The sequence below is a fragment of the Ailuropoda melanoleuca genome, chromosome 10 (genome assembly GCF_002007445.2).
Source record: "Ailuropoda melanoleuca isolate Jingjing chromosome 10, ASM200744v2, whole genome shotgun sequence".
Classification (NCBI taxonomy): domain Eukaryota; kingdom Metazoa; phylum Chordata; class Mammalia; order Carnivora; family Ursidae; genus Ailuropoda; species Ailuropoda melanoleuca.
In genome coordinates, this window is record NC_048227.1 from 72,309,849 (window position 1) to 72,328,251 (window position 18,403).

General features: G+C 40.6%; 1 protein-coding gene across 1 annotated transcript in view; it reads left to right on the forward strand.

The window, feature by feature from the left end:
- The window catches only part of RNF217 (ring finger protein 217), a 137,128-nt gene that overhangs the window by 2,033 nt on the left and 116,692 nt on the right, over positions 1 to 18,403 (forward strand). Inside the window, exon 3 of the mRNA XM_034670775.1 lies at positions 3 to 816. Coding sequence (XP_034526666.1) covers positions 3 to 816 — 814 coding nt within the window. The remainder of the gene's footprint in view (positions 1 to 2; positions 817 to 18,403) is intronic.

An 18,403-nucleotide genomic window follows, 5' to 3' on the forward strand; every position in this document is an offset into this window, starting at 1 on the left:
CCGCTGGCGGCGCCCACGGGTCACCCCGAGCCCCCGAGGCCGCGGGGGGACAGCGCCGGGGAGCCCGGGCCGCGCGCCGCCCCCGCGGAGCCGAGCGGCGGTGGCTGCGGAAGCGACTCGGGCTGTGCGGACACGAGCTCCCCGGAGCCCGAGAGGAGCCAGTGGGGCCCGGACGGGAGGAGGACCCGAGCGCCCGGGCAGCCCGCGGGACTGGCACTTACCGGGCCCCTCAACCCACAGACTTTGCAGCAGCAGCTGGAAGAGGAGGAGGAAGCTGGGGACCGAAACCAGGGAGGGGATGAACGGCAGGACGCGTCCCCAGGCGAGGAGCCGGAGCCCAGGACCCGCGTCGGGGCCGCGGACGAACTGGTCCTGGACGTGCTGGGTCAGCGGCGCCCGATCCCCGCCAAGAGGCAAGTTTTTTGCTCCGTGTTCTGCGTGGAGAATGACCTGCCCGAGGCCCCCACCGCGGAGCAGCTCTCGCCGCCGGTGTCTTCACCTCGGGCTCCGCCGGTGACGAACGCTCCCAGCACCCCCTCCTCCTTCCCCAGCCCCCGGCTGTCCCTCCCAACAGACCCCCTGTCCCCCGATGGCGGCAGCATCGAGCTGGAGTTCTACCTGGCGCCCGAGCCGTTCTCCGTGCCCAGCCTGTTGGGAGCTCCACCCTACTCTGATCTGGGTGGGGTAGGGGATCCCTACGTGCCCCTCATGGTGCTGATGTGCCGGGTGTGCCTGGAAGACAAGCCCATCAAGCCCTTGCCCTGCTGCAAGAAGGCCGTGTGCGAGGAGTGCCTCAAAGTCTACCTGAGCTCCCAGGTAACTTTCCCCCTTCTGCTCCCTCTTTTGTTCCCCATTCAGCGTTTCAAATCCCTGGCGAGGCAGTCCAGCTCACCCGCTCCCAGCTCACAGGAAGAGGTGATGAGACACTCTTACCGAGGACCTCTGTCAGACAGTTTCTCACATCTCACAGTTGTTTGTCCTTGTAATATTATTTAAGCGTGTTGACCTCACTGGCTAACTTGACTGGAATTTAACTCTGCATGAGCTTCAGGCTTTAGTGGGCAACCCTTGGAGGGAACTGGCTGCAGTGAATTGTCCTCTGCTTCTTTCTTTTACTGAATTGCAAGCAAGAGCTTGCTCAAAAAGGAGGGCAATGAGAGTGCCTCGTGGGCCTGGTCTTCTGGAAACTAACAAATAGTGGGCACCAAATACTGTAAATACCTATTGAGTTGGTGAAGAGAAGGGTTGGAATTAATATTTCAGGTCCATGATGACTGAATGTTTAATTTTGCTCCATTTATATATTCCAGGAGTTTTATGTTTTCATTCATTCATTCGTTCATTCATTCCTTGGTCCTTGCCCACTTAGCAGTTTTCTTCTTCCACAGTAAAGTTGAAGTGCTTTTCCTCACTGAAGTTTTATGCCAACACAGTACTTTATTTCTTTAAGAGGGAACAAAACAGAGCAAAACAAAGCAAAGCAAGGCTAAGAGGTTTCACAAAACAAGCAGTGGTGAAACTTTCTTCCTCAGCTCCTTATTTGAAAGCTTGTTTTTTTCTTGGAAAGCTTAGGAGTGCAACAGACCAGCTTTCCCTCACTGATGGTGAATGAGTTCAGTGAGTTCCTCCAGCGTTTGCAGTCTGTTACGTCTCTGTCAGTGTTGCGCACAATCTGGAATGCCCTTTGATCCGGTGTTTGACTGTCCCAGGCCTATCCATCTTTCAAAACCCTGGCTGTTCAGGTGTCAGCATTTTTTTTTTTTTTGGTAAAGTCTTACCTCACCCTCCGGGCCGCACTGCTTATATACTTTCCAAATACTTCTGCATGTCTTGCATGCACGGAAGTTGTTCCTGATGTGTCTGTTTGTTTTGCCAGACTGTATGGGCAGTGGCTGATGTTTCATAGTTTTCTGTCCAGTCCCTTTCCCGTAACATTGGCTGAAGTGAACTGAACAGGATGCCACACGGTGCGGTTCCTCTGTGTTTGGTGGGTAACCCATGCTGGTGTCTAGACTGAAAGCGTGTACTGCGCCGACCAAAAATGCAGAGGGAAACTTCGACAGAATGGAATGTTACACAAACAGTAACTTGGCCAAGATGGTTGAGATTATCCAAACGCCTGTAAGAGACTGATGTCTTTTTTATGCTTTATCCACAAACAGATACTTAAAACAGGAGGAATGTCTGCTCTCATTGTGGTAGTTTCTATGACATCACCGGCAAACAGGTATTAGTGCCGTCCGTGTGCAGATCCCTGTGGTGGGATTCAGACATTCCCAAAATATGGGCCCTGATCCAAGGAAGTCACTAGGAGTGGAGAAGTGTGCCCAAGAACAATACAAGGTAGCATGTAATGAGATGTAAATAGAGTCCCAATCCTTAAAGGCTGGGTACAAATGCAGTGGGTTTAGAAGTTCAAGAGAGGCAGTCCCTATGGGTCAGGGTATGGGGTATTCTGCGTTGCAGTTTGATTTCCTTGAGGTAGGCCCTTTCCCCAAAGCAGATTTTTTTTTTTTTTAAATCTCCATAAGTTAGTTTTGGGAAGTCAATATTTGGATCTCTAGTGGAGAAGAGAAGGAATGGGGAGTAGAAGGGTGGCAGGGTGCCTGCGGTGTCATCATAATACATAACCACTAAAAACTCCTCTGAAGTGAGTCTGAAGTTTGTCTGTAGTAATTATATTGTATGAATGTCCCTGATTTTTTTCCAAAGTAATGGACAGAACTTTCAATAAAGAAAAACATACTTTATTAAAAATAATAAACAAGCAAAATATGAGTCATGCAGGCCAGGCATACTCCTACCTCAGGGCTTTTGTATTTGTTGTTCCTTGTGCCTGGAATATCCCCGGAGATACCATTCCCTTTGCTTGCTAACTCCTCCCCCTTCTCTCTTTGGATCTCTATGTAAATGTCATCCAAATGGCCTTTACTGACCACTCTTTTTAAAGTTTAGCCTCAGTCCACACTCCGATCTCCTTATCTGCTTTTTATTTTCTTCATAGTGTTAACATACTCTATTATACTTAAAAAATTTATTTCTCTGAAGACAGGAATTTTCACATGATTTATTCACTGCTATATCTTTAGCACCTAGAATGCTGTTGGATATAGAACAGACGCTGAACTAGTAGTTATCGAATTTAGGAAGAGCTGCATGACAGAGAGGATGAGATTATCCTCCGGTAACCATGGACAGACAGTGGTAGTCTGCTTGGGCATTAAATTCTACTCTGAGCTTCTTCATGTTTAAGATAGAAGGCAAAGTCTTAAAACAGACAAAAAGAATAGGTCTGCCAAGTTTGTTATTAAACTTAGAATTAAAGATATTTTTAGACAAACTTTTAGCTTATATGAAAATGGCGGTTTTTTTTCTCAGTTGGATGAATAATGCAGGCCTGTGGTTGTAATATTTCTGGTCTATATTAATTCTAAGATCCCTTCTACTCAAAGGGTCTGTGTTTCCAATGTCACTTAACCTCTCTATGCCTTCATTTCCTCATCAATGAAATAGAGTTGCAGGCCATGATCTGTAATGCCATACCAGTTCTAACAAACAAAATCAGAACTGCAGAGTTGTTTTGTTGCCTTACTGAGCCAGATCAAAAGGGCACAGTGAGTGCTTTTTTTCTCATTTTATAAGCTTTCTCTGGTTTGACAGGCTAAAATCTGTTAAGCCTGAACTTGCAAGGTTCATAAGGCCTTTAAAAATAAAATGATATATTTGAAATAAAAAGTTATTAGTGACATTTTTCACCATTTTTTTGAATTTGTGTCATTTAAGAAAATAAAGGAGAGCCTCTATTAAGCATTTTATACAAACATTAAAAATTCATACTAAATCTGAGTTGGACTATTGCCTGGTTAAATTAATGTTCTTCTAAAAGGAGATGCTGAGTTCTTTGAAGGGAGGCACGAGCTTGGAAGGTAAGAACACTGATTTTTAGATGATGTCCTATTTCCATGAGTGCCACTGTGGGCTGAATATGTAACAAAGGCCGATGGGTAGATGTGGGCACTATTTCAGTACGGAAAAAGCAGATTAGGCTGTGACTTAAATACTCCCTACTGTGCTTTAGAAATAATAGTTTTAATTTTCAAAACATAATTCTTCTCCAGTCATCGCGGAGCCTGGGGCTGCAGGAAACCCTGCTTAGTGGAATGACTTTAATGTGCTGTATGTACCGTGCACTTTTCACTTGCCATGGTGAAGGGGTGAGCTGATGAGTTATGATCTTTGGCACTACATAGGTGTTGACTCAGAGTCTCGCGAGCACCAGGACAGAGTGGAAGCTACAGTACTCTATATTGCCTGGGTACGTGAATCGTCGACATATACATTTTTGCAGTAGTTCCCGGTGACCTCAGGCTAAAGCACGCAGTCCCGGGGATGCCTGTAGTCTCCTGCAGGTCACTGAGCCATTGTAAATATTGACCTCAGCTGGTTTGGCCTCTACCACATCTTCCTAGGAGGAAAGATTGTTGCCTTCTTTGTTTCAGAGAATGGTATGGTGCTTATTTCAGAAATCCTCCAGAGATTTGGGTTTTAGACGGGAAAATCTGTTATAATATGAAGTATTAATAATCAGCTCTTTAGATAATGGAGAGGATTGGGCATACAAGGGACTGTCTAAAGGTACCAGCTGTCGTGACTTTCATCACTCTGCTTCAAAGTGCCCCCAGCTGGCAGATGCATGTGAGTTGGAATGTATACACCTGTCAAATGAGTATTAATAGAGACAAGCAACACATTTCTTCTACAGATTGTGAACAAAACAGCTGCTAGATGGTAATGTCTTAAAATGGCAGTCGACTGTAGTCACCCTAGAATCAGTGACCTAAGGGTGACATCTTATGTATCCTATTATTAAACTCTGAGTCATGCAGACCTTTACAGTTACAAGTGTAACCTACTTTTTTCCCTTTAAATCTTAAACCAACCTGTGTATTTTTAGAAACTAACGTGTTCAAGATGGAGTTTGAACGCAGCCACCTTCACACAGGTGAATTTACAGATCCTGTCATGCCAGGTGTGATTTTGATAGTCCTGAAAATGTGAAGAATAATGAGACTGAAATCTGTTAAATCACTCTACACATTCAAAAAGTGGGGGTTAAGGCCTATGTAAACTCAGGTTTTTGTGCGCAGAATTTGTGTGTGTGTGCTCACACGTGGGTTCGAAGGGTGCGATAACATTTGCTTTCACACCTTGCTGACTCCTGCCCTTATTTCTCTCTTCTCCATAATAATATTTCTCTAATAACGTCTTCATTTCTCTGTAGTAATCTCTTTTTTCTTTTACCTTTCAAAATCTGGTTGTAACTGGCATTTGCCTTCTGCAGAGGAATCTCCCGTTGAGCCTGTGCCGTGCGCCAGCAGGGCCTAGTTTGTGTGCCGCCTGGGTGTTTCCCTTCCCGTCTCTTCCAGCTGTCTGGGGACGAGGCTGCGAAGAGACACCCGGCATCGTCCTCCACTGCCTCAGATATCTCAAATAACATGACGGGTAGTACTACTTACCCAAGGCGTCAGTTGAAACCTTTAGAATGGTGATTTTTTTTTTTTTTTTTTTTTTTTTTTTTTTTACTTTCTAGAGTAGAGCTCAGCTTTTATACTGGAAGGCTCTTCCTTATTGCTGATGTGAGAGAGAGAAAAAGAAGAGCATTAGGACTTAAGCTCCCAGCTTTTTATTAAGAGTTCATCATGGGCACTGTCGACAGACACCTGAGTGGTAATTTCTTATAATTAATGTATTCATGTATTAGTGTACCATTTATGAGTATAACAAACATCTCTTGGGTACCAGTAGGCCATGAGATAGTCTATAAATGCATTAAATTCCCTCAAGGAGCCATCTTAGAGCCTTTTAAATTATGCGCAGTATTTTTTCCCAGCTTTATCTGGTGGTATAAATAAGCTTTTAAGTTTCTAGATGACTGTGGGTCCCTTTTTCTCTTCTTACTTTTTGGATTTTATTAAACCAATTCTGGAACACCTGCTTACCATTTAGTAAACACATTATAATTCCTCCTATTATGTTTAATCTAGAGTAATAAATTCATCCATTATTTATTTCTTAATATACATATTTCTTAGAGCTCTAATTGTTGGAAATAGAATATTATTAAATAGCTTGCTCCTTCCAAAATATTTATTACATTTACTTAAAAGAAAACATAATTTTCCTAAATTTGCTTTGGCTCATTCATGACATTATGGCAAATCTTTAAATTTATAATATTTTAAAATTCCTTTATTTTGTTCACATTCACTTTGTCAGAGGAGTTTCACATGATAAACTAAATGAACATTCCCAAATCAAATTATGTCTTAAAACAAAAATTCAGTGCCTACAGGAAAATAATTCCTGAAGTATGTCATTCTCTTTCCACTGTATCAGTACTATTTGCCACATCAATTTTGGGGTAATTACCCTTGAGTTTTTAAGTTTTCACAAATAATAAGAACAACCATTTATTGAACATCTATGTTTTAAGTACTTTATACATATTTTATTATTTAGTTTTAAGTCACTTATATGTTAAATACCTATTATATACCAGGCACTGTTGTAGGTGATGGGGATTCATAGAACTAAAACAGATAAAGCTCCTGGCTTCATGGACTTTATATACTAGGCTGGGGGGAGAGAGACAATAAAATAAATAATTTAGTATACTAGGGGATAATAAGGGCTATGGGGAAAGAGACAACAGAAGGGTGATAAGAAATAGTGGGGAGGAGTTTGTTCTTCATATATTTACAATTGGGGGGGATGGTTGTCAGGGAGGGTTTTACAAGGTGACCTCTGAGTAGAGATCTTCATGATGGCAGTAAGGGAACAAACCATGAGGATATTTGAGGAAATAGTATAAAGTTCCAGAGACTGGGACATGCTTGGGGGTGGCCCAGGAATGGGAAAGGGGTCCATGTGGCTGAAGCATAGGGAATGGGATGGGAGTGATAAGAAAAAACAGCAGAAGTGGGATAGCTGGTCAGACCGTAGAGAATTTGCATTTCCTTTGAGTGAGATAAGACTCTATAAGAAGATTTTGAGCTAACCATGTATAACTTAACCTTTTAAAGAGATTTACCGTGGCTCTTGTAGGGAATATTCTACAGGAGTCAAGAGTGGAAGTTAAAAAGTCAGAAGACTATGGTAGTAATCCAGAGAGGTGGTATAGTTCAGAGTAGGGTGATAGAGGTGAATATGACTTGAGCTGGTTGAATTTTGAATATACCGTGAAAATAGAGCTGATAGAATTTGCTGATGATTGAGTGTGGGATGAGAGAAAAAGAGCCAAGGATGACTCAGGTTTTGAGCCAAAGCAATTAGAAGAATGGGGTTGCCATTTAATACAATGAGGAATACTGTAGGAGGACTAGGTTTAGGGAGAATTAGGAGATCGTGCTAAGTTTGAAAAGCTGTTTAGACATTCATGAAGGGGTGTTGAGTAGGCATTTGGCGTCTGGAATTCAAAGGAGAGATCTGAACAAAAGATATACATTTGAACATTCGGGGCATGTAGATGATATTTAAAGCCGTGAGACTAGATGAGGTCACCTGGGGAGTGATAGTAAATAGAGAAGGAGGGCTGAGTCTGGGCACAGACTGATATGAAACCCCAGACATGTGAAAGAACCAGGAAGGATTCTAAAAGGGAGTGGGCCAGTTAGGCAAGAAGAGAACCAAGGTAGAGTGGTTACCCAGAAGCAAACCAATATGGTGCTTTAAAAAGGAAGAAGTCATCATTTTTGTCTAATGCTTCTGATAATTTCAGCAGGATGAGGGTTGAAATTGACCACTGATTTCCCCAACAAGGAGGTTATTTGCAACCATGAACAGTACTGTTTTCATTGGCCCTAGTGGGGTTGGCTTTCTGTTTAGAGTGTGTTTGAGAAAATAGGAACAGCTCCATTTCTCTGCTGCAGGTAGTGGAATGCTATACAGTAAAACTCAAGGTTAGAGAGATTGAATAACTTGCCTTAAATCACATACCTGAGAAATGGCGGAAGTGGGATTTAAATTCAGGTCCATTTGGCTCTACAACCCATGACCTTTTGTACATTGTTTACATTTATTATCTTATTTGTAACCTAAATGTATTTGCTTTATTTTTCCTTTAAATTTATATCCGTATTGTACAAAATTACAAGGCTTCTAGTCCAAGAAGGGGAAGAAACTTAATTACATGTTTTGAGGAAGTGGAGGACTCTTGCCCAGGTCCAGAGATGGATTCCTACCAAACCTAGCCTTATGTTCATGAAAGAAAATCAAGAGAAATTGAGTTAAGAAAAGCTGTAATTTGACTTACTGTCAAGTTTTAACGGCAACATACTCACCTCTTTTCATCCTAGCTCTCTAGCCATTCCTTTTGTTTCCATTTGAGCTTTCTCTTGTATTACCATCTTTTAACATTGGTGTCTGCCTCGTCCTTTCCTAACCCCTCTGTCACACTATCTGCTGTTAGTCGGATGAGCTCATCCACTCTTTCAAGTAACACCTATGTGCTCTTGACTTCCAAAGCTTTCTCTCTAGCCCGGATCAGTCTACTCACCTTCAGCACCATATAGCCATCTCTCTCCTGCACATTTCCACTTGCATGTCCCACCCACGGCCACCTTAAACTTCTCAAAACTACATCTCCCTTTTCTCATCTTCCTTCCCTCACCCTGGAAGCCCTGCTCCTCCTTCGGGGTTCCCCTTTTCCATCAGTTGTACCAGGTCAGAAACTTGGGAGTCATCATTGAGTTCTTCCTCTCCCTCACCTCTCACACCTAATTAATCATCAAGTCCTCTCAATTTTACTTCCTAAAAATATTTTTATCCTTGTTTCTACTTTTCTCCATTTCTCCTGACATTTCTCTGCTGAGGCCTCCACCACTTCTGTCCTGGATTCCAGTAGAAGCTTCTCACTTGGTCCCAGTGCTCCAATCTTGACTGCTTCCAATCTGTTCTCCACACTATAGCCAGAGGGTTTTTTATAAGATGTGCTACTGGTCTTGGCACTTCCCTTGTTAGCCTTTCAGTGCCTGCCTCTTGCTTTTAGAACAGAATCTAAACAGAGTTTACATGTGCCTTGAGTGATTAAACTCCTGTTTACCAGTCCCCCCTAAGCCTACACCCATGTAAAACTTCTTTTTGTTCCTTGAACACTCTGTGACTCTCTTAATTATGAGCCTTTACCTTTAATGACATGAGATTCTGTCTTAGGGGGGATCCACTTTTTTCCTTATTCCCCCAATTCTGTTTACCTTTCACACTTACTGATTCTTCTAGTCTCAGCTTAGACATCTCTTCCTTTGGGAATTCTTCTGGACTCCTTCTATCTGGATTAAGCATCGTTTCAATATTTGACAACCCTCTGTACTTATGGTAAGATTCTTATTTTACTGCATTTAAATTGCTCATTTTCTGCTCTATGTTCCATTAGACTGTAAAGCTTGATGTATGTAGTCTTTTTTGCTGATTAATTTCTTAGATCTTGGCATGTTGGAGGCATGAAATGAATATCTGTGGAGTGGACTTATTTATTTACTCCATAAATAATTAATACACTGGAGGCTTGTGTCAATATATGAAATACTGCAATAGATAGCTAAAATGATATTTTAAAATGAACTCTCAATATTTCATTATCTTGTTTAAAAACCTGGAAGAGCTTCCTTCCCATTGCTGTCCCAGTTCATAACACTGCTGCTGAGGTTTGGCCTCTGCTCTGCCCATCAAGTGTCTTCTCCCTTCCAGCTCCCCCCTCCCCTTCCCTCCAAGGAGAGTGAATTTCTCCTTGTCCTTCAGAGCTCAGCCTTCCTTAAATCTCCAGACTGAATCAGTCTGCTGTTAATTCTTTTGGAGTCCTTTTCCCTCTGCTGCCATTGTATTTTAATCCCCTTTTGTAATTATATGTGTAAGTGATGATTTGATGTTTGGTTAATTTTCTGCCTCCAACACCCTTATTCTTTGAGCTATGTTTACAACTATCACTTAGCACAGAGCCCAGGATACAGTGGGTGCTCAATAAATATTTGTTAAAAGGCTGAATGAATGATTGAAAGTAAATTATAATATATGTGGGTTGGTGGAAAAATAAGGTAAATATTTGAACCTGAATTTTTGGTATCTTACTCCATGGTATGTTTAAACTTTGAGTGCAGTGGAATGCTGGCCTGAGTCTATCCTGACATCCCATCTATCACAGAGGTACTTCTTTAATTATAGATCCTTTTCTGGTTACTATGTCCCCTGCTAAACAAATTCCTCCAGAACCTAGGGACTGAAGACAGCCATTTTATTTTGATCATGATATATCAGTCAGAAATTTGTGAAGGGCTCAGCTGGTCAGTTCACACTTGGGGATTCTCATGCAGTTGTAGGCAGATATCACCTCACTCACGTGGCTGGCCGCTGAAGCTGGCCGCTGTCAGGGAGCTCAGCTGGGGCTGTCTACGGGAGCGTCTACACGTGGCCTTGCCAACATGCTGGTCTCAGGGCAGCAGGCTTCCGACGAGGAGGCTGGCATCCCCTGAAGCCCATGTCTCAAGGCAGCTGGGAGCAAGCTGCATGGTCTTTTCTGCGTTAACTCTGGAAGTCACTCCGTGTCACTTGGCGAAGCAGTCACAGGCCTACCCAGATTCAAGAGGAAAGAACTTAGACCCCCAGCTTTTTTTGTGCAAGTGTCAAAGAATTTGGGGTGACGTTTTTAAACCATCACCCTGCTTCAGACAAAAATAAAAAATTTGTTAATTTAGGTAGTAAATCTTTTAAGCCTGAAGTTTAATTTGTTTTTTTAAAAAAGATTTAATGTCTTATCTATCATTTCATTAAATATTTCCAACTCATATCATTGTTTTGATTAATATGTTTTGGTGTTGTGATTTCATGCTTTATTCTTGAATAACTTAATAATAAAGCTTTATTTCATTTTAAGCAAAACTTGCATAGAAGCCATTCTCTTTTTTTTTTTTTTTTTAAGATTTTATTTATTTATTCGACAGAGAGAGAGACAGCCAGCGAGAGAGGGAACACAAGCAGGGGGAGTGGGAGAGGAAGAAGCAGGCTCATTGCAGAGGAGCCTGATGTGGGGCTCGATCCCATAACGCCAGGATCACGCCCTGAGCCGAAGGCAGACGCTTAACCGCTGGGCCACCCAGGCGCCCCAGAAGCCATTCTCTTTTAAAATTAAATGTTTTAGATAATTCCATTGTAATGGAAATATCTCAAGATCAGGATCAGTTTCAACTTATTCTGGTTATTTTTTTTTTAAAGATTTATTTATTTATTTGACAGAGATAGAGACAGCCAGCAAGAGAGGGAACACAAGCAGGGGCAGTGGGAGAGGAAGAAGCAGGCTCATAGCAGAGGAGCCTGATGTGGGGCTCGATCCCATAATGCCGGGATCACGCCCTGAGCCGAAGGCAGATGCTTAAGCGCTGTGCCACCCATGTGCCACTCAACTTATTCTGATTATTAACCCCAGTTAAAATTATCCTATATAATATAATTTCCTTTCCATCAAAATTTTAGCTTCAGGAATGTTTAAATTATTATTTGAAAAAGTTAAGTATCTTTCTGAGTAAAGACAGTTGATGTAATATATTGTAACATATTTTTTGTAGATCAGGCTCTACCATACAGAAATAATATTATTTCTAATGACACCTTAGAATTGACCACCCTAGTAAATCTCTGTTAAATTGGCCCACTGTTGGATATTTATTGTTTGTGATATTCTAGTTTGATTGGGTAATTTTATCATTTGGTTAATGATTTCTAAATTTCCAGTAGCATATATATTTTTCTCAGAAATCTCTTCTGGATTGAGGTTCTGCATACCCTGAAACAGAGGGTTTAGATAGCTTTTATGATGTGCCTTTTCCCGCCTCTGGCTCAGGTAACTAAATTCTGGGCTTATTCATTCATGTGAATGACTAATCCCTTTTTAAATCTTCCTAAGCTATTTGCCTCAATAATATTCTCTACTATAAGATTCAGAGGCTAATTATAGGCTACCTGGCAAATTACTTCCCTTTTTGTGGTGTCGATTCTTACCTTATTTCCTCACATGATTATTGGCCATACTCAGTGTTCCTGAAGCTCATTAGCTCTGAATGGTAGGTGGCAAGTAAAATCACTTCAGCCTTTTCCTCTGGTTGCTTAACAATTTAAAATAACAGGTAAAATAAAACAATTGCTCATAGTATTTCACCAGCATTTTGTTTCCTTTGACAACACCATTTTTTTTTTCTGATGTTCCCTGTTTGGTTAATTAGTTGATGTTTAAGTAGAACTGTGGGATCAAATCAGAAGTGATTTTGATATGGCCTGCTCCTAGTGCACCTCTTTTATGTAAACATATGACCTGGGTGAGGAAAGTGAATTTCTTCACATAGTTCTGTACAGAGTAGGTTTTGTTTTGTTCTGTTCTTAAAAATTCTCCAGCCAGAGATGACCATGGTGGGAAATGACAGGTACAATCCCAAGAGTTCTTATTTAATCCTGCTTTTGACTAGTTTTATCCTTAACTTCAGTGGTTTTTTTTTAAAATTTTCTTATGTTATCACTTTTGCTCCTCGTGGTTGTGAAAGATACGGTTTGAAAAGAATAGGCTTCTAAAAATAAGGAAAAATATTCTGTGTCCAGTGTGTTGGTGCTTTATGCTAAAATTGCATGTATATGTGTGAAGGTCTAAAGATCGTTTATTGATGTATCATAAGAGGATTATTTGCTTATCTTGATTTGTAAAAATCTAAGTGTAGTCATTTGCAGGTAAATTCGTGTATTTCAGGTGTAATTTGAATCAACCAAAATAGACATCCCTTGGGTTTACATTTTAGTTGTTAGTTTTTAATGCCACCTACTGAGTCATTGAGGCTTCACCCTTAAGATGAAGGGAGGGCTTTGGGGCGCCTGGGTGGCTCAGTTGGTTAAGTGTCTGCCTTCGGCTCAAGTCATGATCACAGGGTCCTGGGATGGAGTCCCGTATTGGGCTCCCTACTCAGCGGGGAGCCTGCTTCTCCCTCTCCTCCCCACTCCTGATCTCTCTCTCTTTCTTTCACTATCTCTGTCTCTCTCTCAAATAAATAAATAAAATCTTAAAAAAAAAAAAAAGATGAAGGGAGAGCTTAGAAGGAATGCTGGGAAAGAAAACACTTGGAAGAATAGTAATTTTTCCCAATACTTTTTTTTTCTTTAGATTTCAGGATTTTTAGAAAATACTGTTTGTTCAGATAGGGTTTTTTCTTTAAAAAGTATATCTACAAACCTTAAAAACTTGGAAACAGTTTTCTATCCCACTTAAAAATCATCCAAGTGAATTTTTTTGGAGTTTTTAACCCATTTGTTAAAAAATTTATCATTTTCTGATTAGTTGTAAGAATAGTTAATTGATACTAGGGAAGATGTAAATATATTAGCTGAATTTCAGCACCATTCTTTGTGTAATTGGTAGATGAGACACAAAATAATGATTTAGTAAGTACAGGCAACTCCACTTTTTTGTGTCTCTATGCCCGCGTGGAGGTGTTTTTTCAGTTCTGACAGTCATTAGACAATGTATCAAAATAAATTGAACACAGACCTTACAGCATCAGTATCACCAAATGCTGAATGAAGATCTCTACAAATAAGGAAGCTAGTTCTAATGTATTCCTTTCACAATTATTAATATTTTTATTAGTAATAGATATTTTATATCATTAACTAAAAGATAAGATGAAGATGCTAAAAAAATTCATTGGAACTTTTAGATTATTTCGTTCAAATATCCCTTTGGCTTGTTATAATCTAGATGTGTTGGACAGTGCCCTATTGGTTTGCTCAGGGTGCTAATGAGGCCAAGACCAAGCAGGCAGTCTCCTCACAGGCTGGTTAATGATATGCTGATCTGTGGCCCTAAACTACCTTAACTCTGCACAGTCATATCATAAATTGACTGCTTCTGAACATAAGACTGGCTGAAACAAGAAGGAAGAATTGCTATTTATCTTATCACCACTTCTGGAAGAACAACTTGAAGCACATGTTCCAATAGATAATCAGTGAGTTACAGAGATGTTTACATTGAGAAATCTTCTCCACTGGCAAGATTTTTTTTTTTTAATTTTATTATATTATGTTAATCACCATATAGTACATCCCCAGATTCCGATGTAAAGTTTGATGCTTCATTAGTTGCGTATAACACCCAGTGCACCATGCAATACATGCCCTCCTTACTACCCATCACCAGTCTATCCCCTTCCCCCACACCCTCCCCTCTGAAGTCTTCAGTTTGTTTCTCATAGTCCATAGTCTCTCATGTTTCATTCCCCCTTCTGATTACCCCCCTTTTCTTTATCCCTTTCTTCCCCTACCGATCATCCTAGTTCTTATGTTCCATAGATGAGAGAAATCATATGATAATTGTCTTTCTCTGCTTGACTTATTTCACTTAGCATTATCTCCTCCAGTGCCGTCCATGTTGCAGCAAATGTTGAGAATTCGTTCTTTCTGATAGCTGAGTAATATTCCATTGTATATATGGACCACAGCTTCTTAATCCAGTCATCTGTTGAAGGGCATCTCGGCTCCTTCCATGATTTGGCTATTGTGGACAATGCAGCTATGAACATTGGGGTGCATATGGCCCTTCTCTTTACTACGTCTGTATCTTTGGGGTAAACACCCAGTAGTGCAATGGCTGGGTCATAGGGTAGTTCAATTTTTAACTTTTTAAGGGACCTCCACACTGTTTTCCAGAGTGGCTGTACCAACTTGCATTCCCACCAACAATGTAGGAGGGATCCCCTTTCTCCACATCCTCTCCAACAATTGTTGTTTCTTGCCTTGTCTATCTTTGCCATTCTAACTGGCGTAAGGTGGTATCTCAGTGTGGTTTTGATTTGAATTTCCCTGATGGCTAATGATTTTGAACATTTTTTCATGTGTCTGTTAGCCATTTGTATGTCTTCATTGGAAAAGTGTCTGTTCATATCTTCTGCCCATTTTATGATTTGTTTATTTGTTTCTCGTGTATTGAGTTTGAGAAGTTCTTTGTAGATCTTGGATACCAGTCCTTTATCTGTGGTGTCCTTTGCAAATATATTCTCCCATTCCGTGGGCTGTCTCTTAGTTTTTTTGACTGTTTCCTTGGCTGTGCAGAAGCTCTTTATCCTGATAAAGTCCCATAAGTTCATTTTATCTTTTATTTCTCTTGCCTTTGGAGATGTGTCGTGAAAAAGGTTGCTCTGGCCGATGTCATAGAAGTTGTTGCCTATGTTCTCCTCTAGAATTTTGATGGATTCCTGTCTCACATTGAGGTCTTTCATCCATTTGGAGTTTATTTTTGTGTATGGTGTGAGAGAGTGGTCAAGTTTCATTCTTTTGCATGTAGCTGTCCAATTTTCCCAGCACCATTTATTGAAGAGACTGTCTTTTTTCCACCGGATGTTTTTTCCTGCTTTATCAAAGATTAGTTGCCCAAAGAGCCGAGGGTCCATTTCTGGGTTCTCTATTCTGTTCCATTGGTCGATGTGTCTGTTTTTGTGCCAGTACCATGCTGTCTTTGTGATCACAGCTTTGTAGTACAGCTCGAAATCCGGCATTGTGATGCCCCCAGCTTTGTTTTTCCTTTTCAACAGTTCCTTGGAGATTCGGGGCCTTTTCTGGTTCCATACAAATTTAAGGACTATTTGTTCCAGTTCTTTGAAAAATGTCCTCGGTATTTTGATCGGGATAGCATTGAAAGTGTAGATTGCTCTGGGTAGTATGGACATTTTAACTATGTTAATTCTTCCAATCCATGAGCATGGAATATTTTTCCATCTTTTTATGTCTTCCTCAATATCTTTCAAAAGTGATCTATAGTTTCTAGCATATAGGTCCTTTACGTCTCTGGTTAAGTTAATTCCAAGGTAACGCATGGTTTTTGGTGTTATTGTAAATGGGATGGATTCCCTAATTTCTCTTTCTTCAGTCTCGTTATTCGTGTATAGAAATGCAACTGATTTCTGGGCATTGATTTTGTATCCTGCCACCTTACTGAATTGTTCTATAACTTCTAATAGTTTGGGAGTGGATTCCTTTGGGTTTTCCATATAGAGTATCATGTCATCTGCAAAGAGAGACAGTTTGACTTCTTCTTTGCCGATTTGGATACCTTTGATCCCTTTTTGTCTTCTGATTGCTGTTGCAAGGACTTCTGGTACTATGTTGAATAATAGTGGCGAGAGCACTGGCAAGATTTTCTTTCACTGTGGTCAAGCTATAAAGATCTGTTCTCCAGTATTCAGTTGGGTTTAAAGGAATCAAAGGGGAGGAGGGAGCAAGAGTACCCTTATTCTATTAAAAATATTTACAGAACACAGAATATTTGCTTTAGCACTATGCTAATCACTATGAGAAGTGACAATGTATCCCCATAAGTAGTCTGTGATCTGTCCTTGTGGCAATTTTAGAAATTCAGTAGGTGAAAAATAAGCTCTCCGGGCAAAGATTAAGGAATGTTTATGACTAAATTGTGTGATGCTAATTGTTGACTTATGTGGTTCTAGGAAGGAAAGCTGTGTTTATGGGACTAGAAAAACTTTGAACTTGGCTATTGTTTAAAAAATAGTTTATGGTGCATAGGGAGAGAAGGGGGTTAGGGATAGGGCATCTCTCCAAGTAAAGTGGAGTGAGCAAGCACACATATACACTCAGAAACACACCTGTGGAAATAGGGTGTGCAAGCCACCATGACTAGAGAGAGAAGCTCAGGTGGCTAGTATGGCAAATAAGGTGGAGCGATGAGAGCTGAATGGTGAGCAAGAGTCAGCAGAACAAAGACCTCAGCACAGAGCTGAGCACCACAGGCAGAGTGTCCCAGCATCCTTCTTTTTCAAGAACAGAGAACCAAGAGGAACCTGATTGGAAATGGCTCACAGAGGTAGATGCAGGCTAGATCATGTAGAGTAGTGTTGCCCTGCTGTGGAATTGGTGCGTTATTCCAAGTGTGATGGGAACAGTCACTGGACCATTTGGTAGAACTGTAAAATGACAATGCTTTAAAAACATTCTGGCTTCTGTGGGGAATGAATTGTGTTTGAGGAGTGGGGTGATAAGGAGAGCAGCGGGGACGTGGATTGGAGGCAGGTGCAGGTGTCCAGAGCAGAGATGACAGTGGTTTGAACAAGTGTGCCAACATTGGAGGTGGTTCTGTCTCCTGTCCTATCGCTTTTCAGGCTTTGCCTTCACAAGGTTTGGGAATGCATTGCCTTTGGCACAACAGAATGTCATGCCTGTCCTTGCAGCCTTTCTATTCAGAAGCCCCAAGATGTACAACTCCATGCATCAGCTACAGTCTTTATCTTTCAAGCAGCATTGGATTAACCTCTGTTCACCTTGATTCCTTCTCACATTTTACCTGTCTGGGATGGATTTGTTTGTGTGTTTGGTTGGTTGGTCCTAATTGTTTGGTTCCAAAGACACCATGTAAAATGTCACCAGTCAAAAAATATGAAAATATCTGTTGAATAGATGTCCATAGTTGTTATTTTACTGATTGTTAGAATCAATTTATCAAGGAAATTGAGTTGTCCTCCGCTCATTTTTTGCACTTTGCTCTTTTTAATCCTTCCTCAATTTACTCTCAACAGTTTGCTTTCATCATTATTTAAAACAAATAGGAACTCATACCCTACTTTCCCATAGGTCTTACTGGTCAACCTTCAATTCTAAGCGGAAGTTATTAGAATTCTTTGGTAATTCTATTTAGTTCTTGTCCTTACTTTGAAAAATTGTTTTGAATGACTGTCATGTGCTTCCTCAGTCAATTCCTATCTTATTACACATGCTCATCTCTTCTAATTCTTGTTTTCGTAACAGTTCCCTTTCAGTGTCACTTCCACTTCCTCTACCTTTAATGGGAAAGGCCTGGGGTCAGGGCTTATCCATGCAACGCTGTTTTATTTTTGGTTGTGGCTGTCCTTTCCTTGTTTTTAGTAAGAGTCCACTGAGAAAGCAACTACTTACGCAAAGATTGGCTTTGTTGATTTTATACTGAGTAGCTGAGTTTCCCCTCAGCCTATATTTTCATTTGTTTATTTCAGAGCATCTTGAAGTGTTTTCTCTAATGACACTTTTATTATTGATCGTAAAACCAGAAATATTTCAGTTGAAGTAATAAAATGTCGATGTGATTTTATTAAAAAATTATGAGAATACCTCAAGTATTTATCTTTAAGATAGATTTGATTTCTTTCTTGCAGGTTGCCTAGATTTTAGAAGAATATAAACCCTATACATTTGTATCATGACAGGTTTTTCAGTTGTCTCTTCATAAACTCTTACCACTGGATAAAAGTAATTTATGGAACAGTAGTCTTTACTAAATTAAAATATTTTCAAATTAGATAGGGTGAATAGTCATACTGGGTGGTGTGTAGGAGTA